Source organism: Leopardus geoffroyi, chromosome A1 (assembly GCF_018350155.1).
Source record: "Leopardus geoffroyi isolate Oge1 chromosome A1, O.geoffroyi_Oge1_pat1.0, whole genome shotgun sequence".
In the NCBI taxonomy this organism is placed as follows: Eukaryota; Metazoa; Chordata; class Mammalia; order Carnivora; family Felidae; genus Leopardus; species Leopardus geoffroyi.
Window position 1 is genome coordinate 227,854,757 of NC_059326.1, and position 13,432 is coordinate 227,868,188.

General features: G+C 45.3%; 1 protein-coding gene across 7 annotated transcripts in view; it reads right to left on the reverse strand.

Moving 5' to 3' along the window:
• TRIO (trio Rho guanine nucleotide exchange factor) overlaps positions 1-13,432 on the reverse strand; it is a 365,052-nt gene that overhangs the window by 119,933 nt on the left and 231,687 nt on the right. For all 7 annotated transcript variants that reach the window (XR_006702484.1, XM_045441785.1, XM_045441792.1 and 4 more), the window contains exons 20-21: positions 10,148-10,263; positions 6,304-6,426 (exon numbers count right to left, since the gene is read on the reverse strand). Coding sequence is in view for 6 of the 7 variants with exons in the window: in XM_045441785.1 (XP_045297741.1) it covers positions 6,304-6,426; positions 10,148-10,263 (239 nt within the window). In the remaining variant the exon portion in view is untranslated. The remainder of the gene's footprint in view (positions 1-6,303; positions 6,427-10,147; positions 10,264-13,432) is intronic.

Genomic DNA, 13,432 nt, shown 5'->3' on the forward strand with positions numbered 1-13,432 from the left:
CTCTCTCTGTCCCAAAAATAAATAAACATTGAAAAAAAGAAATTTTTAAAAAAAACTCTGAGTTTTCAACACCTGTTTTCATCACATCCATTGGTTACGAGAGCAAGGCTTCCTTCGACAGTCCCGCTGGCATTTCGGACGAGTACTGTTCCTCTTCTGGAAGGGAACCTGATTTTCTCCGCTAACCTTTATCTAGGAAATCTTTACAACCAACACTCAGGAAGGTGACTTTAAAAATCCCCAAAAGGTGCACCAGAGAGCAGGGGCCTCAAAGCAAAAATCCCCAAAAGGATAAAGGTCAGGGCTCAAAACCTGGATAAATTTTCCTAGTTTGCACAGGAAGTCTGAGGCAGCATGTCCTCGGCGACCTGCAAAGGAATCTGTAGAATCCTCGGGCTGCGCATGCACACCCCGGGCAACCTGCACCCAGCCCCGCGCTCCAGGCACACGCCCGGTCTGTGCTTCCTTGCACCATGGCCCCTCCTGCCTGGAATGCTACTCTGTGGCTCCCTCATGTCTTTGATCAACCAAAGGCCACCTTCTCAATAGGCCCTCCCTGAGTCCCTTAAAAGTACAAGTCACCTTCCTGCCCCAACTATCCTCACTGGGCCGCTCCACTCTCTCCCGGGACACAGGTCACCTGCCACAAGGATATAGTTGACTTACTACTGTTACCGTCTGCCATTATCTTATTAGAATGTAACCACCACAGGCCTGGGATATTTGGGGTTTTTTGCTTACTAATGTCTTACTCACCTTTCGTGTGCCTGGCACATAGTAGACAGTCACCAAATATTTACTGAAAATTAAGTTAACGTTAGATTTTATGGGAAAATAGGTGTATGCTTGTACCTTTAATGGGGTATGGCAGTTACTCTTAACAGGCATTAATACTTAAAAAAAAAAATGAAAACAGAACTCAGATATAATAATCTCCTGTGAAAAAAAAAGGTTATTGCAAAATTCTATAAAAGCTGTTTATTAGAAAAAGTCAGCAAAACTTAAAACACCCTGAAGTTTTTAGGACTTTCATCTGGTGTGGAAATGAGCTCAAGTAGAGTGAGCTAATCAACCAAACCATATGATCTATCAACACAACACCTTTCTGGATATGCTAAGACGAATTATAAACCAAAGACCTAAAAAGTCAAAGTTTCACAAGTGGAACCATAAATTCCAAAAGCGACTTAACTTAGAACCATTATTAAATTTTAATATCAAAGAGAATATGAGAAAGGCAGGACTGTTTAAAAACTGGGTTGCCTGGAGGCACCTGGGTGCCTCAGTTGGTTAAGCCTCTGACTCTTGGTTTCGGCTCAGGCCATAATCTCACTGTTCCTGGGACCCCTCATCGGGTTCTGTGCTGACAGCGTGAAGCCTGCTTGGGGTTCTCTCTCTGCCCCTCCCTGGCTCTCTTTCATCTCAGAATAAATAAGTAAATAAACTTAAAACAACAAAAAAAAATTGGGTTGCCTGGATGAGGTTACACTGCTGGGTGCCAATATACTAATGTGCTGAGAAGCACAGAGAAGTTGCATTGTGCCACCATGAAAGCATTTCTTCTCTTCCACCGTCCAAGCGCCACCGGTGAAAGGGTACTACAAGTTCTGTGTAGTGTCTCTTCAAGGAGTCAAGAAAACTGTTTCATATTTTAAGCACTGGGGTCATAGGAGTGAAGATAAAACAAAACAAAACAAAAAAACAATGCAGCTTGCCTACATTCAAAGAGAAAACAAAACACTGAAAAACTATAGGAAGATGTCTGCATAACACAAGTCACAAAATAGATGAGTTGAATGCATGTCACGCAATAGGCGGATGCTGTTTAGGACACTAGATGCAGCAGGAAGGTGGGCTAGAGACAAAGCCTGGTGGCTTACAAACTTCATTTAAACAAAAGACGCCAATCAGGCAATCAAGGCTTCTTGAAGATGTGTGGCCAAGCCTCTCCCTCAAAGATGGCAACCCTCCCCCCACCATATCTATTTGCCTTACTACTTCACAGTAGATGTATATATATTCACCCCAACTAGAAACTGCAGTCCATGAGCCCAGCACCCAGAGCAGTTCTGGCACACTGCAACAGCGTGATTAATAATGATGGGGTGAATGGTGTGATAAAAATTAAGGATGATGAATCTGCTAACTCACGAGCTTTCAATACATTTTTATTTTAACTGTTTTTTTTTTTAATGTTTATTATTTTGAGAGAGAGAGAGAGACAGAATACGATCAGGAGAGGGGCAGAGAGAGGGGGAGACAGAATCCGAAGCAGGCTCCAGGCTCTGAGCTCCAGGCACAGAGCCCAACACAGGGCTCGAACCCACGAACCGTAAGATCATGACCTGAGTCGAAATCGGACACTTAACCCATTGAGCCACCAAGCACTCCTAATTGGTATTTTTAAAATGCATGCATAGAAATCAAAATTTCAAAGGTAAAAAGGATACAAAGTGAAAAGTCTCCTTACTCCACCTTCCTATGAGGTGTCTCAATGATCAGCTTCATGTGTTACCATTCTAGACACATTTAATTATACAGAGGGGTGTATGTATGTATGTATGTATGTATGTATGTATTTCTCTCTTTGTACCTAAATGCTTGTACACACAAGCCCTGCTCTGCACCCAGCATTTTTCGTTTAACAACTCTCAGACATCCTTCACTATCGGAACACGAGCAGTACGCTTGTTTTAGGTTTAGAGCTGCACAAGATTTCTATGAGCTAATGTGCTCCCACTGAATGGACTTTCATGTTGTTTCTGTTCTTTTCCTAAGCCAGGAAAAAACTGCACGTGTCTGAGCGTGTGTAGCTAGTCTGTGTTTCAAGATGTGGGACGGCTGGGGCAGAAGGGATGTCCATCTGTGACACTGAGCGGTTAACGCGGTGAAACATCCCCCCCATCCCCAGAGGTCGACTCCATTCACCAGCCCCCTCCAAGGTGCAGCCCCCCCCCCCCCATCCCCAGAGATCGACTCCATTTACCAGCTCCCCCCACCGCCAAGGTGCAGCCATAACCTTTTTGGTATGTGCCAATACCTGGGTGAAAATAGAACACAGTATACTTCTGATTTATAGTTTTCTTATTTTAGGTAAATTTGATAATTTCATATATTTAAAAGCCATTTAGAATTCCTTTCCTGGCAGCCCTCTTTAATATCTCTTGTCCATTTGTTTGTTTACTCTTATTGATTTGTAAAAGCTCTTTACGACTGAGAAATCAGCCCTCTGTGATAGGAATTGCGTATTTATCCTCCCTATTTGCTTTCTTTCACTTATGTTGGCCTACCCTTTAGAAATTCATACATTTTTGTGTATGTGATTTTATCATTTTTTAGAGCTTTGGGTTTTGTGTCCCGTTTTTTCTAGTCATTTCAGGTTTTCATTGTTGATACATTTACCTTGCTATCAAGGTGGGATACGAATCCAACTTAGTTTTTCTCTAGAACACTGCTCAACGCTATGAAAAAAAAAAGCCTTTCTGTGTCTTTTTAAATGAAGTATTACAAAAGTTTTCATCCTTACTGTTCTTTCTAGAGATTGTTACAAAAATAGATTTTATTTCAAAAGCATACAAATATTATTAATTTGAACAACCTCAGCAGTGGGCAATCAGGGGTTTGTAGAAAAATAAAGGCAAACTGCATTCCTGAGTCCACATGTCAAAGAATCTTTACTCACCATGTTCTTAGGTAAGGAAAAACCCAGGGAGGATGCACATTCAAGGGTCTTAGACACTTTCTAGCAAATGAAGGCTTTTGGCGCTAGGGACAGTGGTGACCGGGATGCACGAAGTGTGTGGGAAGGAGGAGCAAAGTTCTGCGTCTCGGGCCGCAGGCCTCCCACTCCACTGCGCTTGTGGAAAAGTCACCTGGGAGCTTGTTTACAGACGCTCATCTTCAGGCCTCACTCCTAAACAGTCTAAGTCAGTAAGTCTCGAATAAGGACAGAAATTGGCTTTTAAGTAAGTATGCATGACTTGGATACAGGTGGTGCCTGTGAAGCACTCTGAGAAATTATTCCATCGGGAGCCGCGAAGGAATCAAGCTGAGGCTTCATGGTGAGACAGTGACAAAAAGGCTTTACTTCCATTGCACTAAATGTGTTACAACACTGACCGCTGTAACAACTAAACTGGGGGATGGTCACATCAAGAGCAACAGATTCTCTCCATGACACGGGTAAAGCGGTTTCTTAGAAGACACTATGAGGAGGGGCAGAAGGCGAGCAACAGACATCCCCAGGCATGAGCAGGCGTGGTCTGATGAAGAGAAAGGAAGCCAGAAACCCATGGGAATGAGATGCTAAGCGAAAAAGCGAGAGGTTTTCTTTTCCAAATCCACTAGTTCCTCTGGGCAAAACAGATCCAGCAGACCCAGTGAGAGAGATGGCAAGGTCAGGTGTTACACCGGTGATTTTAGATGCTTATTTTTACAAAACACAAGAGCCAAAACATGCCCCTGTTGCTCACTGTTTAATAACCACACCCCACATCTGAGGAGGAGGGAAATTCAGGAATAAAAATTCCCTTTGAACACACCCTACTGGTGGAACATGGCTGCCATGCGACTGCACCGCAGACAGTGAGGTTCACATGAGCTTCTGTGCGCACGGCGCCCCCTGGAGTCGTGCGGTGACCAGGCTGTTTGGCTGTGCAAATGGTCTGCAGAATGCAGTGTTAATGGAAATTCAGCTTAGTGAAGAGGAACAAATCTTAAATCTATCTCTGAGTGGCATCTTAGGCATTTTCTTAATACCTGTATAATCAAAGACTATTCAAAAAAAACAAATTTGTAACGCACACAACTGTAATTTATCCTCCCACTGTTAAAAGAAATGAGAACTACACAGCCAAGGGTGTGCTGTATCTCGGGAAAGCAAAAGACATGATGCTTACCTGCAGAGGCAGGCAGGCCAGCTCTCCTCAAATGAGTGGGTGGGCGCCTTCCTCTGGGTGCCCACGGCCCCCACGCTGGGTGCAGCTGTCACTGCCAGACTGCCTGAGCCCTGCCCACCCCTAAATGCTCATGGTGTCCCCACCCAGTGCCAGGTCTCACCGAGCCCCGCAGTGGTCAGTCTGCCTGCAGCCACCCTGGACCGTGAGCTCCTCCAGAGCAGGGAACAAGGGTTCCCAGAGCCCAGCGGCCCGAGGGTGAAGGTAAGGAGATCAACTTACAGCTTGTGGGTGGGCGGGAGCAGAGGGCAGTGAAGAATACCAGGAGTCAGAAATGGTTACAGAAAACATAAAGAAGTACAACTAAACACAATACAAAATAGCTGTTGTCACTCTCGAGGATTTAAAAATTCCCACTGATGGTTTCCACCGCTACCTAAAGGGCCACACAAGAAAATCCCGTTTTACTTATACATGAATACTTCTTTTTAGCCAAACTACTATCCAGCTAGATCCTTTCTTTCTAGTGTGAAATTTGAATTAACTTGCAACTTTTAAGGAAAGTCAAGTCTACCATGAGAAAAACAGAAGCACTTCTGAAAATATGACAAAGAACGGAATTCAAAACTTTGAAAAACAAAAACAAAAACACCACAGGTTGAGAAAGGAACCCTAAAAATCCCCAAACTGTTTTGAGGTAAAAAAAAAAAAAAAATCAGCCTCTGCCAGCATATACTTTAACTGGGAAAACATTTATGTCAGTATGAAGAGTCTTACATTTTTGCATAAAAATGTGTATTTACTCACATCTGCTACATAAGCCATGTATCTAATTCTTTTTTGATTTGCAGGAGGAAAATGAACACATCTCTGCGTTTTATAAGCCTATGGACAACCACGAGAGAGAGGGCGCCGAGGTAAATGCTGCCACGGGACTGGGCTGGTGACAGCAGCGTCCCTGTAGTAAGTGTCACCGACTAGAGACCTAGAGATGGGGAAAGGAAGCCCCCGCAGGATACGCCCAAGCCAGGTCAGTCACACCAAAGGGGGTTTCCTAAAAATGGCAAGTACTTAGAAAAGACCTTGCGAAAGAAACCAGAAAGAAAACAATAAGAACAAGGAAAAGGACAAAAGAGACGACACGAAGGAAGGTATCTGCAGAAATCCGAAGACCCAAAGGGAGACAAGAGGTAAAGGGAGGGAACTGGGAAACGCAGAGAGAAGAGTCCCCTACGTTAATGTAGGACAAGCCACTGGGGTCCCTGTGTCTCCAATTTTGGATACGGTATGAAATGATTTCTTTGAGCAATACCTTATTTACACGGAGTATCCTGTGGTGGCTTATTCTGGAAAGCCCTGCTGTGTGGGCGGGTGACGGAACAGACGGCCACCACCAACCTGGACCTACCTTCGCGGTGATCTGAAACTCCTCGTGCTCTTTCAGGAGCTCCTGTGTGTGCTGTATGCTGGAACCCGTGGACGTATGTGTGGAAAGGTAGAACTCTCCGTTGTCATGGATCCACTCTAAAGCCTAGAGAGGGAAGGAATGGAGACGTTCACGGCTCAGCACTGGCAAAGAGGGTCCCAGTTCTGTCGTATCTCACTCAGATGTGATGTCACAAGCCAGCGCTGGCACACGCATAGAGTGCTCCCACAAAGAGAGACAGGCTTCTGAAGTAAGCACTGCAATTCCAAAATTAAAAGAAAAAAAAAACAAAACACCTGACATTCTAGAAGGCTGTAACCATGTCACTTCTGTAGCAATGATTAAAGTGTTCAAGAGGTTCTTGGGTGCCTGGGTGGCTCAGTCAGTAAGCATCTGACTCTTGATTTCTGGCTCAGGTCACGATCGCGTGGTTCGTGGGATCGAGCCCTGAGTCGAGCTCTATGCTGACAGTGCCGAGATCGGGATTCTCTCTCCCCCTCTCTCTGCCCCTCCCCTGCTCACACGTTCACAGGCTTTCTCTCAAAATAAGTAAATTTTTGAAAACTGTAGAAGATTTTTATGTGCTGTTTGTAATCTCTGGGCCATCCGCTGTGAGCTGCTGGTCTTAGAGCAGAGACATCACTGTCTCTACTAGGTACATCACAGCACTTATAGCATTTTAGAAAACGTGAAAAGGAAAGCACGACCCAGACAGATTATTTGCCATGCAGCTTCCTGAGTGGGGCTGTCACTGCTGTCAGGCCTGGGTACGGCTGCCCTGCCTCCCCCTGCCGACTGGGGAGGGGGATGTACAAACAGGCACGAAGACAAGTGAGGGCAGGGACGCCACGCTTAGAAAGGGAGGTCAGCACATGCGGTGTCCAGGCCGAGAGGGGCTGGCTGCGAAGCGGGCGGGGGGGCTCAGGAACTGGTGCAAAGCGGGGGGCTCAGAAGAATGGGGAGAAGCTCAGCAGGCAGAGAGGTGCACATCACAGCCCCAGGCTGATAGAGCTGGCCTGCTGGGGAAGCTGGGGAGAGAGGCCGGGGGTGAGGCCGGGGAGGGCAGGAGGGCCTTGGAGGTCACAGGCACAGCCCGGACTTTTGTGGGAAAGCTAGTGGGGCTGCTGTGAGGAAAAGGAACTGCAGTGGACAGGGAGTAGAAGAAGCAACACTGGTCGGCAAACTGGTTCAAAGGTTTGGGCAGGACACGGCTGGGGTTTCCATAGCACGAGGGCTCTGGACGTGAAGGGGGAGGGCAGGCCTGACACGTGTGGGAAGTCCGCACCTATGGGACTCACGAGGGAGTGAAGGTGGGAAACTGGGGAAAGATGGGAAGGAGCTCTACATCCTGAAAGGTGAGGGGATGGGGGGGGGGACACACCCCGTAAGACGAGGAGGCGCAGGGGATACACTGTGTAAGACGAGGGGGACACGCCCCATAAGACGAGGAGCTGGGGTCAGGCGTTGTGAGTGCACTTCTGTTCTCAGGAAGGCCCCGGTGGAGACACCGCGGAGACAACTGGGATTTGTAAGTCTGGAAGCCAGAAACGGAGGTCAGGGCTGGGAGACACCCACAGAGGAGATAAGAAGATGGGGAAGAGAAACAAAGGCAAGCCCCAGGCCGAGCCCTGGAGAATGCCAACATTCAGCTGCAGAGATAAGGAAGAGGGGACAGCAGAGAGCCTGGGAAAGCAGCAGAAGAGGCAGGAGGCAACCAGGAAGTCCAAGGGCCGGACTCGCCCAGAGACAGAACCGCGGCCGGAGTCCCCCCTCCGGACCCCCACCGGGGACGCTGCATCCAGGTGACCTCAGGGCTCCGTCCTGAGAAGCGCAGACACAGGTGGTATAACTACTGGGTTTTACCCCAGGATCATGGCACAGAAGAGAACCCACAGGGCCACGGGGTCATCGTTTGCCACGGCCTATGCTTAATGATCTCATTTTTGGGCAATGAGCCAACTTTAGGAAAAAGCAACAACACACCTATTGTTTTTCTCCATTAAAATAGTTATTTACAATTTTGTTCTCTGCAGCTGATTGCTTGCCTTTTAACAGAGAAACAATAAAGAAAGATATGGGAGAAAAGACTATGAAACAATCTCTAATTAGAAACAAATCAGGCCCCATGCATCTGAAATATGGTGGAACGATCATCAAATCAAATGTTAAGAAAATGTAATTTAAGCTCTGAAAAATACTACTGCTTGCCCTTGTGTTGGGAATATGATAACTACACCTGGTGAAACCAGCAGAGAAAGACTGAGACAGGATGCCAGGTCCATGGACCATGAACTCCAGCTTATCAACCTCTGGGGAACTGATCCCCAGAGCACCCGGCCGCCCTCTGGAGACCAACACTGACCAAACTGAAAGAAAATCCCTAAGTGGGAAATTGCGCTGAGGAATATTTGATCTTTCTTAAGCTAAAAGATTTAACTGACTGCCTTACTCTGTGACAGGCACAGGTGAATTTAGAAGACCGCCCATGTGTGGTGCGGTCACCAGGGACCATAGCACTGAAGAGGCGCCTTGACCTGCAGGACAGGAGAAGGCTCAGACAGGCGTCCTGAGAACCAGCCTTCTGTCCTCTGTTCCCTCCTGACGCTCCAAATTCTGGACAAACGGCTATGGATTCTTATGCTACCGTTAAGGCCAAGGAGAAGTGACAGGAATCTTAGCTCAAGTTAGGGGTCAGACAGACTTTACTCTAAAACGATCTTCCGTGACTAACCATTCAGGCAGAAACCCTTATCTCAAAATGACTTCAGAAGACAGAAATTCTAAACAGATTTTTTTTTTAATAGGTTCCATGCCCAACCTGGGGCTTAAATTCACAACCCTGAGATCAGGAGTTGCATGATGTATTGACTGAGCCAGCCAGGGGCCCCCTAAACGTATCATCTTTGGGGCACTTGGGTGGCTGAGTCAGTTGAGCACCCGACTTCGGCTCAGGTCATAATCTTGAATTTGTGAGTTCAAGCCCCATGTCAGGATCTGTGCTGCCAGCTCGGAGCCTGGAGCCTGCTTCCAATTCTGTGTCTCCCTCTTTCTCTGCCCCTCCCCCACTCGTGCTCTGTCTCCATCTCTCTCTCAAAAATAAACATTAAAAAAAAATCATCTTGATATCTCTATATTAGCCAACTGCCTGAACATTTTTTTATTCTACTGAATTCTTAGAAATTCTGGCACTTTATTTTAGCTCAATTTACCTGAAGAACAAAATTTTATGTTGAAAATATAAATATAGCAATATAAAAAAAACACCCACTATAATATTTATACAAGCACAGACCTAGATTCTACAATGATTTAAAAAAAAATTTTTTAAGGCTTGTTTATTTTTGAGACAGAGAGAGAGAGAGAGTGGAAACAGGGGAGGGGCAGAGAGAGAGAGAGAGAGGAGGAGACACAGAATCCGAAGCGGGCTCCAGGCGCTGAGCTGTCAGCACAGAGCCTGACACGGGGCTTGAACTCACGAACCACGAGATTATGACCGGAGCCAAAGCTGGATGCTCAACTGACTGCACCACCCAGGCACCCCAACAATGATTTTTGAATCATCATAGTTACGACTCGTACTTGCTGGTCCTAAATACGAGGTAATGGCACTAGAGGCAGGCTGTGTGGCATGCTTGCTGGGAGCCCAAATCACAGTTTTACAGGGTTGTGGGTTTTCTTTTCATAGCAAACTTATTTAAAAGGCACGACTGGTCTCATCATTTGAAAGTGGTTTTCAACATGGCTGCAACGTCCAAAGCTGCCCAGCTGAGGACAGAGGTGTAAACGGAGGGTGGAGAGCAATGGGGAGCCCGGGGTCGTGACCGACCTGCTTGGCACTTCGTTCAAAGACCACATACTGCTGGCACTGGTCTAGCCGTCTCTTCCTCATGGTCCAATAATGCAATACCCTGTTCTCCCGCTGGAAGAGTTCATTCAAGATATCTAAGAGGATAAAGAGGAAGACGAATGTTGGCGCTTGCAATCAATGGAGACACTTGCAAAATCCCGTTCATGTTTATTTACAGACTTTATGCAAATGTCAACATAAGACAGAGCATTCAGTTAAGAGAGCCACACTTGCCTCCCCCATGTTCTCAATGAGCATGTCAACCAGACCTCTCCTTATTCTCTTACCCCAACTTATTATCTTAGGATGGAGGTCACTGGAAACTTAAGGCTGGCTGGATTAATGGGATAAGCTATTGTGTCTCCTGCTGGGACAAACTGACAACGGCCGACAAAACTTCGGTATTAGGCATTTCATTCAACAACATTCAAACCTTCCTGTGGAGGAACTTAGTACAAAGGATGTATTGCAAAATGGTGGAGTACTAGAAGAAAACAACGTTTTGGTTTTTCTTTCTTTCTTTCTTCTTCTTTTGTTTTTTGTTTTTACAAAGACAAAAACAAAACCATAAACCATAAGAGGAGTAGGGACATGACAACAGAGAAGCATGGAGCCAGAAAGGCCAAAAAACCCTGATAACATAAAAATTATAAAATGTCATAACCAAACATAAGCCATCGTAAAAACATAGCACCAATTAAAAATCCAGTTAACATTACTGGGAAATATAAAACACAGAGCTAGTGTACTTCCCAGTAAACAGGAAAAAGTTGAACAGTCTGTTAGAAAAATGAGCAAAGCATATAAACATGGAGTTTGTGATTTCTAAAATGTGGCCACTAAATACACAGAAACATGTTTAACTTCACTCCAACGATGGGGCCATCTTCCACCATGTTCCTGGCAAGGACTGTGTCCTCCCATATGCTGGGAGGCTGGGGAGCAGAGGGTACAGGCACCAGTGACCCCGCATTACTGACGGGAAACAGGGCACAAGTCTTGCAGTGAACACTCTGGCAACAGATAACGACACTGGAAGTGTGTACAGCTGCGAACCAGGAATTCGATTGTTCAATCCTTCGGATGTACGGTGCTTACACGAGCGGTATGTATCAGGTGCACAAACACTAAGGCACCGTTTGGAAAAACTGAACAGCAACATCTGGGGGTCAGGTTAAGCCAACTATGAAATCATTATACTGCACATTAAAAAGCATACAGCAGAGCTTTAAATTCTGATACAGAACGAGGACTAAGTTGTATTGACAGTGGTGATCAGTGGCTATGGAATTAGATAATTTATATACATTTGCACACTCAAAACAAATTTTACAGGGAGTCTGTTTTACTCCAAAGGTTTATAAAACACACGAGAAACTTTAGGAGAAGATTCCAGAGACTGAAACTGCAAATCAAATAAAAGGTATCTAGATTATAACTTAATTAATATTAGGAAACTAAAAATATTAAGCGGTCCACAAATATTTCAGGGTTCCCGAGAGGCTGAGCCACTTTGCGACAAACCAGAACCCGTGAGCAGCGCTTACCTGGCAGCTCAGGGGTCAGGCTATATGATCTTTACTGAAAAAGTAAACTAACGTAGCGATGCAAATTAACGCTTTGAAATCTGAAGCCGGTCAGAAACATAAGCTACCACTGAAGTGAAAATATGACACGTGAAAATGAATGTGAGCCAATCGGTCTTTTCCAGTTCCTTCTTTCCACCACCCCCGCCTGGGGCAGGACTGATTTGGGGCGCGTGAGCAGTAGGGCAGGGAACCACCCCTGCGGGGCCTGGGAGGGGAAACTGCCCGGCCTTCCTCAAGCACCTGCGGGTTGTCTGGGGTCACGCAGTCTCTTCTGGCACCATCGCCCTTACGTGGGTCTAATGCACCATCCCACACGTGAACCCAATGAGAGAAGCCAAACATTTAGTTTCTAATTCTCCAGAGCACCCAGAATGATGACAAACAGCAGCAAACGTGCGGTGACTATCACGTAAGTGGGCACAGGGAACACAGTCCCCTGTCTCACACACACACCCATTGGACTAGGACAGCCTCCTGAGGATCGTCACGTCTGTGATCAGACAAAGCAGATGAAGACCCACAACCAAAGGCAATACTGAAGGGTGACAGAAAGGCAATGATTTTTATCTGAAATGAGCCAAGTAAATAGATTACCAATGCAAGTAACTGGCTCCTGCTGAAAAACGGTTGCGTTAGTCACTCATTTTCCCAAGAGAAGAGCCCACCAAGTAATAAATACGGATCTCATCTGTGGAGCTTAGAGGATTATACCCATGTGATTGATAGTATTTCTGTGACACCTCTAACAGATGAATCCCGAAGAACAGGGAGCAGAATATAACAAAGCTTCTGCCAATCATATGGCCTTAAGGAGTAAGAGGAATCATTTGTTAACAGATCATGGCAATTTTTTCCCTTAAGAAACCCAACTCTGAGAGGGAAGGATGTAGGACCCCAGTTTCTTCATGTGTTTAGTGCCGATCTCTGAAGCTCTCGGGAAGGATTACAGTGGACACAAGGTGCCTTTGTGTCAAGACTGTTCTAAATTCATGAACATTTTCTGAGGATCCATTTCCATGTCGTTTTATTTGAACCTGAAAAAACTATGACTAAATCCAAGTTTTAAGTTCGAGAACACCTGAAGTTGTTTTCACTGTGAAGTATCCCATCGGAATTCTAGAGTAGAAACCATCAGCCCCCCTCACATCCACCCATACCAATCCTGTTAATAATTTAGTGTAAAATTTTCCCAGATCTGTTTCTATGCGCTTACATTACATATACATAAAAACATGGTTTTACAGAAGTTTATATTCAAAAGATACCAAAATATATGATACCTGGCAATTTGCTTTCTAAGTATGTCAAACTGATAAGACTTTACAGAACGATATTGGTGTATAATTTCTTGATTTGAACTTTTAAAAATATTTTGACTACAGAAAAATTCTGATTTTCCTCTTTTCTCTGATTTACAATATTTTCACTTGTTGTAACAAAATAGTCAAAGCTAATAAACACCACGCTGTGTGTTCTCCCTGTTTACACTCTTCAACTTTATTCAATAAATTACCAATCTAGATCATTTGTTTCATACTTTATTAGTAAACGAAGAAAATTGGTGAGAACTTTAATAATACGTAACGGACATTTAAAACGAAGCCCAGATCTTAGGATTTTAGACCGCGTTCTCACCAAGCTCCTTGCATCGCTTGCCGGTAAAGGGAGTCCTGAC